We start from the raw sequence: 16913 nt of genomic DNA on the forward strand, positions 1-16913 counted from the left end.
TAATTCTGAAGTCATGTCCTCTTGTTTGAATCTTCCCTATTCTTAAACAGAAAAGCTTGGCCACATCAACTCTGTCTATCCCTCTCATCATTTTAAAGACCTCTATCAAGTCCCCCCTTAACCTTCTGCGCTGCAGAGAATAAAGACCTAACTTATTCAACCTATCTCTGTAACTTAGTTGTTGAAACCCAGGCAACATTCTAGTAAATCTCCTCTGTACTCTCTCTATTTTGTTGACATCCTTCCTATAATTGGGCGACCAAAATTGTACACCATACTCTAGATTTGGACTCACCAATGCCTTGACAGTTTTTTTCTGGAAAAGATGTGAACTTTGGAAAGTGGGTCAGGCAACATCATGGAGGCAGTGAGGTAGTCAATGACTCTTCATCAGGACCAATAGATCCCTGGAGAACATGGATAGACGATGTTTCGGGTCGGGAGAATGTTAGTCTGAGGAAGGGTTCTGACTTGAAACATCAGCTATCCATGTTCTCCACAGACGCTGCCTGACATACTCCGTTATTCCAGCATTTTGTGTCTTTTCTTGGTAAACCAGCAGCTGCAGTTCCTTGTTTCTACATTCTGCATTTTAGAAGACCAGATTAGAAAAGCACCTTGATAAGTTACTCTTATTATGGAAAATATTGTTAAATATTTATGTGCTTGCCAGTATTTTAATGAATTTATGTTTTATTACCAATTCAATTTGAAAGTTTTACTGTGGACATGGGTGGAGAGCAGCAAATTACACAAGTCGGTTGCAGACATATGTGTAAGAAGAACGTCACTGTATCCAAGTGTTGCAAAGGATACTGGAGCCAGGATTGCCTAGGTGAGTAACAAAGGTTTGAACAGCTCCTCTCATGATGAACTAAACAATGTAATCAGTTTTTATTTTCATAAGCTGCGTTGCCAAATTTTCACTTGGCAATTTTGTCTTGGAGATGTGTGGGCTTAAAGATTGTTGTTTGACCATCTGACCACATTTATTTATTTATTTATTTATTTATTAAATATATATATTTTATTAGAAGCAATTTTACAACGAGAAAGTAATCGACGTAACAGTTATACAATTTTCGTACTGCTTCAATTTTAACATTTTATAAACTAATAACTAAATCTGAAAAAAGGGAAAAAGCACCCCAGGGAAAACCCACACAGTTACAAGGAGAACATACAAACCTCATGACAGACAGCAGCCATAGTCAGGATTGAACCTGGGGCTCTGGTGCTGGAAGGCAGCAAATCTACCGCTGCGCCACTGTGCTGTCCTTATTATCATTGCTCCATAGTTGTCATTGCCCTAGTGACACTCTGCAGATAACCAGATATACGAGCTATTTTTATAAATAATACTAGACCAAGTGCAGACCCGTTGGGTCTGTTCCTCCAATGCCCGGTTGCAGTTGGGGGGGGGGGGGGGGGGAGGGAGAGAGGGCGGCATGCGGCGTCACACGCACTAACCACCCCCACACACACGCTAACTACCCCCCCTTGATATTATATTAATATGTTAACCCAATCATCGCCAGGACCATTCTCCCATTGCAGGCAAATGGGATTGGTGTGAGTGGGCAAAAGGTGGATGTGGTAGATTGAAGGGACTGTTTCTATGTGTTGTACAACTCTGGTTGTATGATTGTAACAGAAGGGCAGGCCAAGTGGCGATAGAAGTTGTAGGACATGCCCGGCAAGTTAGGCTGTGCTGATGGACCAAATAGTAATAAGTGGACAGGAAACTTAGAACAGGGATTGGTCCTCCTGGTGAGGCAATGTGGCCTTTTTTATTCAATATGACTTGTTCATGCCCACCTTTGGTAGAAGGTCTGACAGCCAGATCTTATTCAGTCACCAGTTGTAGACTAATTAGGCTCACATTTTGTTTTTCACTATTGCCAGGGTTTGTTTGTTTGCATTGACAATGGCAAGTTTTCAAAGCAAGGCTAATCAGTATTTGTGCCAAGTCCAGTGCACAGTGTGAGAAAATGAAGAATAATGGCTTGGATTTTCAAATGCTGTGCTCTTCGGCAAATTATAACATGCACTTTCTTTCATTTGCCAATTGTTGAAAATTAAGTTCAAGTATGGACATGTAAAAGGGAAATGTAGAGCATTGTCAGGCAACCATTGATGCATAGCACCACGTTAAATATTGTCATTTTGATTTGTACTTTATTAATTTTGACGTGATCTTGTGCTCGACCACAGATGATAGATTGATAAATATGAATAGCAAACAAGGAAAATGGAGGTGTGGAATTTGGCCACAATTTCGAGCAACCTGTTAGCAGTTATTGAGATCAGGTGCATATCACAGGGAAAAGTGGAAATAAATGCAGCTGCAGATTAAACACATCAGCAAAATATTCCCAAAGTACCGGAAAGGGACTCCAAAAAGTATGTGGAGTAAACTGAGAATAACTAATACATTTGGTAAATACGTTCTTGAAGCATTTAACAGAGAAGGCTGCACTGCCAATCAAAATAATCAATGATGCTTTGAGTAATTTCAGTGTTAAAATCCAAATAAATAAAACATTGAGTGAGATTTTGTCCATTTTCCTGAGACATCAGGAATAAAGCCTCAGAGTTAATGGACATAGCTTTGGAAACAAGATGAGGAGGAATTTATTTGGTCTGAGGGAGGTGAATCTGAGGAATTCTTTGCCATAGATGGCTGTGGAGGCCAAGTCAATGGATATTTTTAAGGCCGAGATTGACAGATTCTAGATTGCTACGAGTTTCAGGGGTTATGGGGAAAAGGCAGAGAATGGGGTTGAGATGGATCAGCCATGATCAGAGTAGACTTGATGGGCTGAATGGCCTAATTCTGAAGTTATGAACATTCAGGAACTAAGATTTGTCAAGTGCTGAGTGTGGTCATGGCTGTTGGAAAATCGCACGGGGTGGATTATTCATAGAACATAGATTATTCCCAGAACGTCGAGCACAGAACAACACAGCCTCTTCCTTTATTAGTTTCTCATCCAAGCACAAGGGAACTTGTCCAAGCATAGGGAAGTAATAAATGCAAGCTAGGCAACTACAAAACTACCTAGTAAAGCTATGGAACTGATGACAAAAAAACACATTTGAGGGATACTTATCAAAGATACTTATAAAAGTCAATAAACAGCATAACTTTAGTGCAATGAGGTTCTGACTTCAATAGACATTCCAAATGAGTAGTGAAATTCAAAGCAGCGCTGGCAAAGAAAGACTGACAAAACTTCCCATCACCCTTGGTAAGTTTTATTCGAGCTTCTGACATGATCCCGTAAGGGTGAAGTATCTTTGTCTGTACCTTCAGAGACATGGAGCCAGGGCATTTTAGTTTTAGGTTGGATCAAATGCAATCGACTCTATTGCCGATGTGCTGAATGGTTGATGTAGGCTGGGAGAGAAGTGAACCCTGTTTGGTGACTCCGTTCAAAAGCAGGCCGTGAACCCTTGTACTTAATTGTAGGACAGAGGCTGGAATCCATGATTCTAATACGGAACATGAAGAAGGGTACGGAAGAGGGAAATATTCAACGTTGAATCCTTGGCTATGTAAATGTGATAATTCAATAATGTTATTAAGTTTAAGAAGTACTTTGCAGAAAAGGCTCGCAATATATCGCCTGCTGTCATTCTGATAAATATATTACCAGCAAATAAAAAAATAAAAAATGTTGTACCATTATATAATCTGTGTATGTAAAATATATGATTAAAGTTACTGCATAATGTATTTTGGGTCCAAAAACTAAAAGCTGCACTAGCATCAATTTAACAATAATTTTGCCTATTCTAGAATGCCCTGGTGGATTTGTAAATCCTTGCAATGGTCATGGCCCATGTTCAGATGGAATAACAGGGAACGGAAGATGTATTTGTGATGTAAGTCTATAATTAAAAGCATATTCATTTGATTGCTATCCGTTGAACATTGTGTTGCACCAGGCCAGAAGTTAGTGCTCTCGCTGTGCCAAACCTGGAACGTAGCAACAAGCACACTGGCTTCTAAAATTCATCATTCATTTAATAAATATGACAAGTTCTACACCTGACCTGTCCTTATACTTTAGAAGACGTTGACTTTTTTTCTGTGAGGTAATTTTGTTTTGGTCGCTAATCAATGACTTTTCACTTTACACAACAGATTGTTTAAACTAATCGGTTGGCTCTGTTACCTGTTATTGGTTTATTCATGTACAATTCTATCAGCAGTCTTCATAGTATTTAGCAGGGTATTGCTGCACATCATTACATGGAACCCAGAACAGTCCTGCTCAGGAACAGGCCCTTCCACCCACAATGTCCGTGCTGAACATGTTGCTGAGTTAAATGAATATCCTCTGCCTGTACATGATCCATACCCCAGCTTGCCCTACATATTCCATATAACCAGATAACAATTACAGCATGGAAACAGGCCATCTCGGCCCTTCTATTCCGTGCCGAACACTTATTTTCCCCTAGTCCCATCTACCTGCACTCAGACCATAACCCTCCATTCCTTTCCCGTCTATATACCTATTCAATTTATTTTTAAATTATAAAATTGAACCTGCCTCCACTACTTCCACTGGAAGCTCATTCCACACCGCTACCACTCTCTGAGTAAAGAAGTTCCCCCTCATGTTACCCCTAAACTTCTGTCCCTTAATTCTGAAGTCATGTCCTCTTTGAATCTTGAATTGAATCCTTTATTTGTCATTCAGACCTTTTGGTCTGAACAAAATGTTGTTGCCTGCAGCCATACATGTAATAATAACAACACACAATAAACACAAATTAACATCCACCACAGTGAGTTCACCAAGCACCTCCTCACTGTGATGAAGGCAAAAGTCTTAGAGTTACTGTCTCTTCCCTCTTCTTCGCTGAGGCGATACCCCACCAGGCGATGGTAAGTCAGTCCCGCGGTTCAAGCTCCGCGGCCCGGGGGTGGTCGAAGCTGTCGCCCTCCAGTCCAGCGGACGCAGCTGTTGCCACGGGAGCTCCGGAAAACAGGCACCAGCCTGTGACCTGCGAGCTCCCGACGATGTCATCCACTGGCCCGCGGCCGAGCCCCGGATTCAGGTCGCCGCCGCCGGAACACTGCCTCAGCCACCGGAACACCGTCTCCGCCCCGCACCGGGCCGCCCACACGAGAGCGTCTCAGCCCCACACCGCGCTGCCCAAACGGGAGCGCATTCCAGCCAAGAGCCGGGCCGCCCACACGGGAAAGTCGCATTCCCCCGAAGGGAGAGACAGAATGCCCTGTTTCACCCCCCCCCCCCACACATAACACCACCTAATAACCAAAAGTTTAACTGAACTAGACAAAAAAAAACACAAAAAAAGTAAAAACAGACAGACTGCAGGCGAGCCCAGATTCAGATTCAGATTCAATTTTAATTGTCATTGTCAGTGTACAGTACAGAGGCAACGAAATGCATTTAGCATCTCCCTTGAAGAGCGACATAGCAAACGATTAGAATTAAAAAAATAATAAGTGTCCGGGGGGGGGGGGGGGTGGGGGGGTGATTGGCAGTCACCGAGGTACGTTGTTTAGTAGAGTGACAGCCGCCGGAAAGAAGCTGTTCCTCGACCTGCTGGTTCGGCAACGGAGAGACCTGTCGGCAACGGAGAGACCTGTCGGCAACGGAGAGACCTGTCGGCAACGGAGAGACCTGTCGGCAACGGAGAGACCTGTCGGCAATGGAGAGACCTGTCGGCAATGGAGAGCCGCAGCCATTTCACAGCGCCGCCACCCTACTCTCAATGGGAAAAGCTTGTCCACATCAACTCTGTCTATCCCTCTCATCATTTTAAAGACCTCTATCAAGTCCCCCCTTAACCTTCTGCACTCCAAAGAATAAAGCCCTAACTTGTTCAACCTTTCTCCGTAACTTAGTTGCTGAAACCCAGGCAACATTCTAGTAAATCTCCTCTGTACTCTCTCTATTTTGTTGACATCCTTCCTATAATTAGGCGACCAAAATTGTACCCCATACTCCAGAATTGGCCTCACCAATGCCTTGTACAATTTTAACATTACATCCCAACTTCTATATTCAATGCTCTGATTTATAAAGGCCAGCACACCAAAAGCTTTCTTTACCACCCTATCTACATGTGATTCCACCTTCAGGGAACTGTGCAGTTATTCCTAGATCCCTCTGTTCAACTGCATTCCTCAACTCACTACCATTTACCATGTATGTCCTATTTTGATTTGTCCTGCCAAGATGTAGCACCTCACACTTATCAGCATTAAACTCCATCTTTCAGCCCACTCTTCCAACTGGCATAAATCTCTCTGTAGACTTTGAAAATCTACTTCATTATCCACAACACCACCTATCTTAGTATCATCTGCATACTTACTAATCCAATTTACCACACCATCATTGATGTACATGACAAACAACAGTGGACCCAACACAGATCCCTGTGGCACCCCACTAGTCACTGGCCTCCAACCTGACAAACAACCATCCACCATTACTCTCTGGCATCTCCCATTCAACCACTGTTGAATCCATCTTGCTACTCCACCATTAATACCCAACAATTGAACCTTCTTAACCAACCTTCCATGAGGAACCTTGTCAAAGGCCTTACTGAAGTCCATATAGACAACATCCACTGCTTTACCCTCATCAATTTCCCAAGTAAAATTCAAGAAGTTTAGTCAAACATGACCTTCCAGGCACAAATCCATGTTGACTGTTCCTAATCAGACCCTGTTTATCCAGATGCTTATATATATTATCTCTAAGTATCCTTTCCATTAATTTGCCCACCACTGACGCCAAACTAACAGGTCTATAATTGCTAGGTTTACTCTTAGAACCCTTTTTAAACAATGGAACAACATGCACAGTACGCCAATCCTCCGGCACTATTCCTGTTTCTAATGACATTTGAAATATTGCTGTCATAGCCCCTGCTATTTCTACACTAACTTCCCTCAATGTCCTAGGGAATATCCTGTCAGGACCTGGAGACTTATCCACTTTTATATTTTTCAAAAGTGTCAGTACTTCCTCTTCTTTGAATCTCATAGTTTCCATAGCTACTCTATTTGTTTCCCTTACCTCACATAATTCAATATCCTTCTCCTTGGTGAATACCGAAGAAAATAAATTGTTCAATATCTCCCCCATCTCTTTTGGCTCTGCAGATAGCTGTCCACTCTGACTCTCTAATGGACCAATTTTATCCCTAGTTATCCTTTTGCTATTAATATAGCTGTAGAAACCCTTTGGATTTACTTTCACCTTACCTGCCAACGCCACCTCATATTTTCTTTTAGCTTATCTAATTTCTTTCTTAAGATTATTTTTACATTCATTATACTCCTCAAGCACCTAATTTACTCCATGCTGCCTATAATTATTGTAGATTTCTCTCTTTTTCCGAACCAAGTGTCCAATTTCCCTTGAAAACCATGGCTCTTTCCAATTTTTACTATTTCCTTTCAACCGAACAGGGACATAAAGATTCTGTGCTCGTAAAATTTCACCTTTAAATGTCTTCCATTTCTCCTCCACATCTTTCCCATAAAACAAACTGTCCCAGTTTACTCCTTTTAAATCCTTTCGCATCTCCTCAAAGTTAGCCTGTCTCCAATCAAAAATCTCAACCCTAGGTCCAGATCTGACCCTCTCCATAATTATATTGAAACTAATGGTATTGTGATCACTGGACCCGAAGTGTTCCCCAACACATACCTCCGCCACCTGACCGGTCTCATTTCCTAACAGGAGGTCCAGCACTGCCCCTCCTCTAGTAGGTACTTCTATGTATTGCTGCAAAAAATTATCCTGCACATTTAACAAACTCCAAACCATCCAGCCCATTTACAGAATGTGTTTCCCAGTCTCTGTGTGGAAAATTGAAATCTCCTACAATCACTACCTTGTGCTTACTACTAATATCTGCAATCTCCTTACATATTTGCTCTTCCAATTCTCGCTCCCCATTAGGCGATCTATAATCTATGTATTACTAAAAGTCTGATCTTGACAGCTTTTGGCTCATTTGCTTGAAATGGAATTTCTAGGAATAGCCGCGATCAACTGCCAGCCCACCAGCCGTGAGTGAGTTGCCAGCACATCAGGCTTGAGGGACTGAGCAGCCACCCCAAGAATCCATTTGGCCCACAATGTCCATACTAGTTCTCTGGAGACCAGTAGTCCCTGCAGCCAACAACACCCATACCAGCGATCCAGAAAGCCTCCCCCCCCCACTGGCCACCAATATTGGAATTGGTGGAGTGGTGGAATATTGCGTCGAGGGACCAGCCCTCCCGTGTGAACATGGGACCCAACGGGTCCCACTTAGGCTAGTACACTCCTATAAGTGTTGCTACACCTTTCCCATTTCTCAGTTCCACCCAAATAGCCTCCCGAGACGAGCCCTCTAATCTATCCTGCCAAAGCACTGCTGTAATATCTTCCCTGACAAGCAATGCAACACCTCCACCTCTTGCCCCTCCAATTCTATCACACCTGAAGCAACAAAATCCTGGAATATTTAGTTTCCAATCACAGCCCTCCTGCAACCATGTTTCACTGATCGCCACAACATCATACTTCCAGGTGTCAATCCAGGCTCTAAACTCATCCACCTTTCTTACAATGCTCCTAGCATTAAAATATACACATTTAAGAAACCCACCCCCTCTTATTCTCTGTTTATTATTGTTTTCTTCTTTCCCCCCTACATGTTGGGTCTGAGTGCTTCCCTTCTCTGTCTCCTGCCTCACACACTGTCTAGTAGCTTTCTCTATTTGAGTCCCTCCCCCCCAACCGTTCTAGTTTAAAGTCTCCGCAGTAGCCTTTGCAAATCTCCCCGCCAGGATATTGGTCCCCCTCGGGTTCAAGTGCAACCCATCCATATTCACGTGCCTATCCTAAAGTCTCTTAAATGTCACTATCATACCTGCGACCACCACCACCACACCTGGAAGGGTGTTCCAGGTACCCACCACTCACACCTTAAAACTATCCCCTCTTTAACAAAAAAAAAAAGGCTTGCCCCACACATCTCCTTTAAACAATGGCCCTCTCGCCTTAAAGCTATGCCCTCTAGTCTTTGAGATATCCATCCTGGGGGAAAAGGTTCTGACTGTATAACATTTACAGGCTTTCTTAAATTGTCAATATAAGTACAGCTCACTCAATAATACAGCTACGTGTATGGACATTTCTGCCGCTTCAGACTATAACACATGTTGCTCATGTGCAATGTAAATATCAAAGCTCCAAACAAAGTTCATAGCTCCAGTCCCTGGGTTATGGATGTCCAATTTACAGACACCCTGACGTACAGCGAACTATCATATTATTATTACATTTCAATGTCTGCCATATGTACAACAGGAGACCTCGTATCTCCCATTCCTCATTTTCTTCTGTTTGAGCCTCATGTGCCTTTGTTGCCATTCATTATAAACCATAGAGGCATGGTTACCATATTGAGTAATTTTTTGTCTTTTTCCAACTCGCAAACAATATCATTTCATGGACGCCTGTAAAAGCAGAACCTGGGAGAGCCTGTATAAAATAATATTTCTGGCAATTCGTGATGATTTTTTTCCTTCGACCTAATTCTATCTGATTGTCTTTTGCTGCAGCCCAAGTACAAAGGAATGGCTTGTGAGGAGTGTGCGGATGAGAAAGCGTATGGCCCCAACTGCGTTGTGGGTATGGCAATTCTTTCCTGTAACTTTAAGTTAAAATGATGGTTTAATGTACACTCATTGCTAGTTGGGCTTTGGGGCAGCACACTGGTGCAGCAGGTAATGCTACTGCTGGTGACCCAGGTCTGATCCAAACCCCCCAGTGCTCTTTTTGTGATGCCTGCATGTACTCCCTGGCTGGATCTTCCATGTGTGCTCCAGTTTCCTTCTACATCCCAAAGATGTGCTAGTTAATAAGTTAATTAGTGACTGTTAACATTTTTACCTCCATTATCTGCTAAGAAAATCGGGGTAGAATTGATGGACTAATGGACATTGGAGAGAGGATTGGTTCCAGAAAATAATTGGGAAAATGAGATTTATAGGATTGGTCTGAGAGGTGGCCTTGATTCATTTGGGCCAAATGTCCACCACCTATGTGATAAGAAAATATGAATTATATGACAAATACAAAACTAAGGTATCAACAGAGGATATATTGGCCCCATCCTTTAACCCAGTGATTTCTGCTAACTTTATTTACTTACAATGTTTGTTCTTAACATGTACTTGTATGTTATGTAGTTAAATAGTTGGATAAATTAAGAAGCGAATTGTTAAGTAGCGAATTGTTTTACTTATTTGTTGGACGAAGACCATTCTGTTTTTATTATTTTGGTAGATTGCACAAAATGAAACTGCCACTCATTTTGCACAGAGGATTTACACTCTCTGTTGCTGCCAAAGAGTTGCTTCATTCCACTTTTGTCATTGGGAGTTTTTGTTTCCTTACTATGGTTTCTTTTGTGTGTATTTCCCCAAATGTCCGCTGACCATGTACTTTCAATCCTGATGCAACCTCTCACCGAAATGCATTTTGTTGTCTCTGTACTGTACACTGACAATGACAATTGAAATTGAATCTGAATCTGAATCTGACCCACCTCAGCTCTCTCCTCTCAACTGTCATTAGTCACTCAAGTACATGAATGTGGGTTGCAACAGCACCTGTGCAATATTTGACATTTTCATCTACAAATATTTCCGTTCCTTTGTAACCCAAATCAAATCAAAGCAAGCCAAAGAAAAATAAATGCATTGTCTGTCTGTCTATAAGAGGATAAGTCTAAAATAGTTCACTTATGAATCAAGAAGATGCATAATGACCTCTTTAATTCCAACATTCAATTCAGTGTGCAATACAGGAAACATGTGTCCTGGTTTAGCCGGTATGACTTGTGCTGTGGGAAAGTCTTGATGATTAAACTCAGGAAGTGTCTGGGAGGGACAACTTAGAGTAACTGGTCTACACAAAATTACGCAAGGCCAGTGTCTGAATGTTGAGTCTATTTGTATCCTGCAGTGTAGCTGCAACATTTTCATAATCACAATGCAGCAGAATAAAAATGTAAAGAGAAATACTAGTTTTGCTACAGCGTTGGTCCTCTGATGATCTCATTGCCTCAATTATTATTAGTTTAGTTTAGAGATGCAACGCAGACATAGGACGTTTAGCCCACCGGGTCCGCACCGACTAGTGATCCCCGTACACTAGTACTATCCTACACACTAGGGACAATTTACAATCTTTACCGAAGCCAATTGGCCTACAAACCTGTGTGGCTTTGGTGTGTGGGAGGAAACTGCAGCACCCGGGGGAAACCTACGCACTCAGTACAGACAACAACTAATGTCAAGGGCCTGGCCCACTAACGCAACTTTTCAGCGACTGTCTTCGACCTTCGACTACCTTTGATTACCTTTGACCACCTTCGATTACCTATGATAGCATTACGACCAACTACGACCTACCTCGACTAAACCTACGAGTAAAAAAATATACAGATTTTTTCCATGACGACCTTTCTTTACTAGCGGGCACTTTTCAGCATGTTGAAAAAAATGCCCCGACCTAGCTGAGGCCTCGAGTACGCAGGGACTACTTTCGAGCTTGAAGGAGAGTTACAAAGACCTCCTAGGAGTTCGTGTAGACCATGCAGCGAGTATGAGTCGAGGGCAAACTCTTCTAAACCAGCGAATTAGGTCGCCGCTGTGGGACAGCCCCTTCAGGATCAAACCCGGGTCTCCAGCGCTGGAAAACAGCAAATCCACCACTGCATTACCCTGCTGCCCCAAGGTTCCTGTAAAATCAGGGAGACAATCTATTTTGTAATACTTATGTCCACCGGTTTATTGTGTTTGCATCTGCTGCTAATGCATTGTAGTGTATATTCGTTCCAACATGGCTCTATGACCTGCAGCCCCATGTCATCGCGATTATGTTGTTCCTAAGAACAAAGAAATGATTATTTGCGTTGTATGTTCATCATTCAGGTTTCCAGAAGGTGTGTTACAATCATTGCAATACTTATGACATGGGAGAAAACTCGTGCAGACCGCAACATTCTGATGAGCAGAGATCTCTGTTTCTTGTGAAGCTCATTGCAGGTTGCATATTGGTCACGATTTAAGTCTATAGAATATTTTTGTATCCACCTGTAAGAACAGATGAGTACTTAACATCCCTCCTGTGGGTTGGCATCTACCACAGTGCATTAGTCCCTCAGCCTGTGTGTTTGTGTTTGAGCTTCAGGAATGGGACTTAAACACAGAGCCTTCTGACTTAGAGGTAAATATGTTCAGAATTAAAGGATGTCCTTTCAGGAAGGAGACAAGGAGAAATGTCTTTAGTCAGAGGGTGGTGAATCTGTGGAATTCTTTGCCACGGAAGGCTGTGGAGGCCGTCAGTGGATATTTTTAAGGCAGATATAGATAGATTCTTGATCAATACATTATGGGGAGAAGACAAGAGAATGGTGTTAGGAGGGAGAGATAGATCAGCCATGATTGAATGGCAGAGTAGATGGGCTGAAAGGCCTAATTCTACCCCTATTCCTTTTAAACGTATGTTGTCACTTCAGCCACTATTGACACTTTATAACCAGCATATGTGGTGCAGTACTGATTACAGGACAAACACATTGTATAAAGCCAATGAAAGGCATCAAGTCAAGTTGAGTTTATTAACATAGAAAAATACAGCACAGGAACAGGCCCTTCAGGGCACAATGTCAGCGCTGAACATTATTGGCCTAACATTATTTTTGCGCTGATCATTACACTGTTATTAACATTATCTATTGTCATATGCACATATATGGTTTTGGTACAGTGAAAAATGTTGCTTGTAGCTGCATCACAGGTACATAGACTCAGACAAATGTTCAAAACCAAATTATACATCAATTATACAGAACATTTCTAAAAGAAAGCAGTGTGTTTAGTTTAGTTTCAAGATACAGCGTGGAAACTGACCCTTCGGCCCACCGAGTCCACATTGACAAGCGACCCCTGTACACTTGCACTTTCCTACACTCTCAGGACAATTTACAATCGTTTTTTATTGAAGCCAATCAACCTACAAACCTGAACGTCCTTGGAGTGTGGGAGGAAACGGGAGCACCCAGGGAAAACCCCACGCAGCCATGGGGAGAACGTACATACTCTCTATAGACAGCACCGGTAGTCAGGATCAAACCCGGGTGTCTGGCACCGAAGGGCAGCAACTCTACTGCTGTGCCACCTGCATTTGTGCAAAACTGTAAATTAGAAAAACAAGTCATGATAATAATGCAAGTTGTGGACAGTGGTGTTCCATTGTCAAGGTTGTGCGGGTTGTGAGATAGTCGTTGTTCCTGGACCTGGTGGCATGGGATCTCAGGCTTCTGCACCTCCTGCCTGATGGTAGCAATGAGAGAGGGGCATGGCCTGGATGAGGGGGATCCTTGACGATAGATGCCACCTTCTTGAGGAGGGGTGGGCTGTTATGTTGCTGTCCTCGATTCTCTTGGAGCTGCCATATCAGCCGTACTTTCCACAGTACATCTGCAAAATCCAGAGTCCACACTTACAAAATACATTCATTTTAAACCGCATCGAGGAAAATAAATCTTTTACATTTCTTCTTTGATTGGGAAGAGCTTGTTGAGTCCAGTCATAGAAATATACAAGTGCTGGTGAACAGAGGTTGGCTCGAAGGAGGACTTGCCAAGTCTTTCAGCAACAGTGTGTGGGAGCTCATATGGGGAGCCAATGTTAGTGGAAGTTGATATCCAGAATGGGTCGGTAGGAAATAACTTTTATTCCTATAGAGCTTTCCAGGAGCTCGAGGTGTTGTAAAGGCTTTACAACTAACTGAGTTCTGATATGGGACTTGTGGCAACAAAACCTCACAAAGAGCAGTCAAATAATGAACAGATCATCCATGTATTCATGATGGGACTGAATTAGTGAGAGCACGGGGGGGAGACTGCCTCTCGCCTTAAAATCATGCCGGAGGATCTTTGATGTCAACTTGAGACAGGGGTGCAGTTAATTCTTCAACTGCTGGCTGCCATTGGCGACAGTTCATAAATTAATCGGTGATAGGAGCAGAATTAGGCCATTTGGCCCATCAAGTCTACTGCGCCATTCAATCACGGCTGATCTATCTTTCCCTCTTAACCTTCAGTTCACAATCCCTTCACTCCCACATTGAGGTGCGAATGTAGACTTTGTGCTTGAGCTGGGATAGTGAAGTAACGATTGTGAATGTAGGCAAAATGACCATTTCCCTGCTGACAGCGGGTGTGCATCAATTTGTGTACCAGGTGTTTCCCTATTTTAGTGCCTAGGTGGGTCCTCCATTCAGGGTCTACATGGTCACTAGTCTACGGATTGTGGCACTGGGCCGTGTGGAGCTGAGCTCTGGAACTGAACTCGAACCAGGTGCCCCAGACAAAGGACTTATTGTCACTGCGGTTCTTTAGCTTGCTTCACACTGTGGTGTTGCCGACTTCATTGTGCCCCTGCTTCTGCTTGCGAAGTCGGGGGTTCTGGTTGCAGTCAATAGCCATGGCCTCCTGTGGCTTAGATGCTGCTCTCTGGTGGGTCTGGAACTGGTTAAGCTTTATCCAACCAGCAGTTAAAACAGCATGCATAGCCACGTACATTTTAAAAACTCCTTGCGCTCCACTGGAGTGGGCAGCCCTCCCTGCGTGCAACGCAACTCCATTATTTGCAAATTAACCTACACCAGGAAGCGTAGCCTCATTATTGGTATTAAAAACTAAAGACTCCTGTGAACATTGCAAATAATGACTGTGCTTTGTGAGCTCAGGTCGTTCAGCATTGCTGAAAGCATGCAGGGGCTAAGTTGGGTCATGCTGAGTTCATTTGTCAGCTGTGGAGATTTACTGAGATGCCAGACAGCAAGTACATGCATTCCTGGCTGGTAATGGGCATCTGCTATACTATGAAGGGCCCATCACCCACACCTTGTCCGAGGTCCTGTCCACAATGCCTTCACTCAGAAACAACCTATCAGGGGGCAGCATTAGTGGTGGTAGAGCCACTGCCTCACAGTGCCAGAGACATGAGTTCGATCCTGGCCTCGGGTGCTGTGTTTGTGGATTTTGCATGTTCTCCCTGTCACCACAAAGGTTTCCTCCGGGTGCGCTGCTTTCCCCCCCTTCCCCCCACATCCCCAAGACGTGTGGGTTTGTAGGTTAATTGGCCTCTGTTTTTTTAAAAAAGATTGCCCCAGTATGTAGGTTGTGGATGAGAAAGTAGGATAATATAGAACTAGTGTGAAAGGATGATTGATGGTTGGTGTGGTCCGAGCTCTGTGGGCCGAAGGGCCTATTTCCATGCTGTGACTCTGAACTAAACTGATGTTGTTCGGACCCAGCAGAAACAAAAATGGCCGCCACAAAGCAATGGAATTAGAAATGGCCGTAAAAGTTGAATAGTAACTGTGAAGAGAACAAAGAGAGCAACCTTTCGTATGCAGGTCTTTCTGCAGGCAGTTGAAGATAACACAATTTGGAATGACTTTAATAGGGGCGGCACGGTGGCGCAGCAGTAGAGTTGATGCCTTACAGCGTCAGAGACCTGGGTACAGATGCTGTCTATACGGAGTTTGTACGTTCTCCCCGTCCCCGTGACTGCGTGATTTTTGGTTTCCTCTCACATTCCAAAGACGTACAGGTATGTAAGTTAATTGGCTTGGTATCAGTGTAAATTGTCCCTAGAGTGTGTAGGGATAGTGTTAATGCGCAGGGATCGCTGGTCGGTGTGTATTCGAAGGGCCTAAACCAAACTAAAATAAACTGAACTTTAATAGCATCAAAACACTGGCAGAAGCGCTGCTGACACGGAAAAATGTGTTGGTGCTTCAGTGTTTGCTGTAGGTGAGGACGAGGCCCCATATGGGACGATTCTGCCTTTTTATTCCTTGTGACACGCAGACTTGTGGCAGTGGACCTTGAGTTTTATGTTTATCCCATCTGGGATGTAATTGAACCTGACAATGGTATGTCTTGAAATGGCCCTTCTTGTTCATTTCCTGAAGCATTCTGATGGGATTTCCATCCAGCAAGGTTTGGCACTTGCAGTCTGTGCTGGAGTACAGTTACCCGGATTCCAGCAAGGTTGGTCAGAGCCAAACCCAGGCCTCAGGCGCTAAGGCAACAACAGGGGAGAGAAAAATCTGCAGGATGGCGAAAACTCAAGGAGCAAAATGCTGGCGACCAAACCGAAACTTCAACACGTTTGCCAGTAGCAACAGCAGCGACCTTGTTTAAGGACATTCTGTATCAGGCTCCTTCACACTATTGTAGAAACACAAATTGTTATGCATTTCTAGTTTAGAGGCCATGAACTCTTAAGAAAATGAGGCTGCTAGTTTGACCTTGCTTTAAAATGCACCAAAATAAGACAAAATTGGTCTCTTAAGGGTGATTTTGTTTTTAATGTTTGAATCCGCCTTGTGATGGAAAAAAGACAAAAAACAAGCGTGCTCTTGTAAATATAATTAAGGACCCGGAGACATTAGCTCCTGGTTTCCTGCTTGAGTGTGGAATGAACAATACTCAGTTTATTAATATAACCGTTAAGAAAGCAATGTTGTGCAGTAATGAAGTGGCAGCTTCCATTCATTAGAAATGAAAACAGTCAAAGCTGGGAACACTCGCTTAATCAGGAAGCATCTGGGGAGAGAAGAACATGGAGCTAATTGATAACCTTTTGTTGGAACCCGGCGACCTCACAGATGGAACAACAACTTTTCAAAAACAAATAGAAAATCCGGGAAAAGAAAGTAAAGCTTTTTTGACATGGAGGAAGGAGAGTTAAGATAAAACTTGTTCAAGGTTAGAATGTTTGTTTGGGTGGAGGGAGGGCCATGTAGACAGTCTTCACTCTCTGCTCA

At 43.2% G+C, this 16913-nt stretch overlaps 1 protein-coding gene across 1 annotated transcript in view; it reads left to right on the forward strand.

Moving 5' to 3' along the window:
- Positions 1–16913, forward strand: part of stab1 (stabilin 1) — a 259880-nt gene that overhangs the window by 14828 nt on the left and 228139 nt on the right. The window contains exons 3-5 of the mRNA XM_055647479.1: positions 717–835; positions 3803–3888; positions 9620–9689. Of these exons, the coding sequence (XP_055503454.1) occupies positions 717–835; positions 3803–3888; positions 9620–9689 (275 nt within the window). The remainder of the gene's footprint in view (positions 1–716; positions 836–3802; positions 3889–9619; positions 9690–16913) is intronic.

Source organism: Leucoraja erinacea, chromosome 16 (genome assembly GCF_028641065.1).
Source record: "Leucoraja erinacea ecotype New England chromosome 16, Leri_hhj_1, whole genome shotgun sequence".
NCBI lineage: Eukaryota > Metazoa > Chordata > Chondrichthyes > Rajiformes > Rajidae > Leucoraja > Leucoraja erinaceus.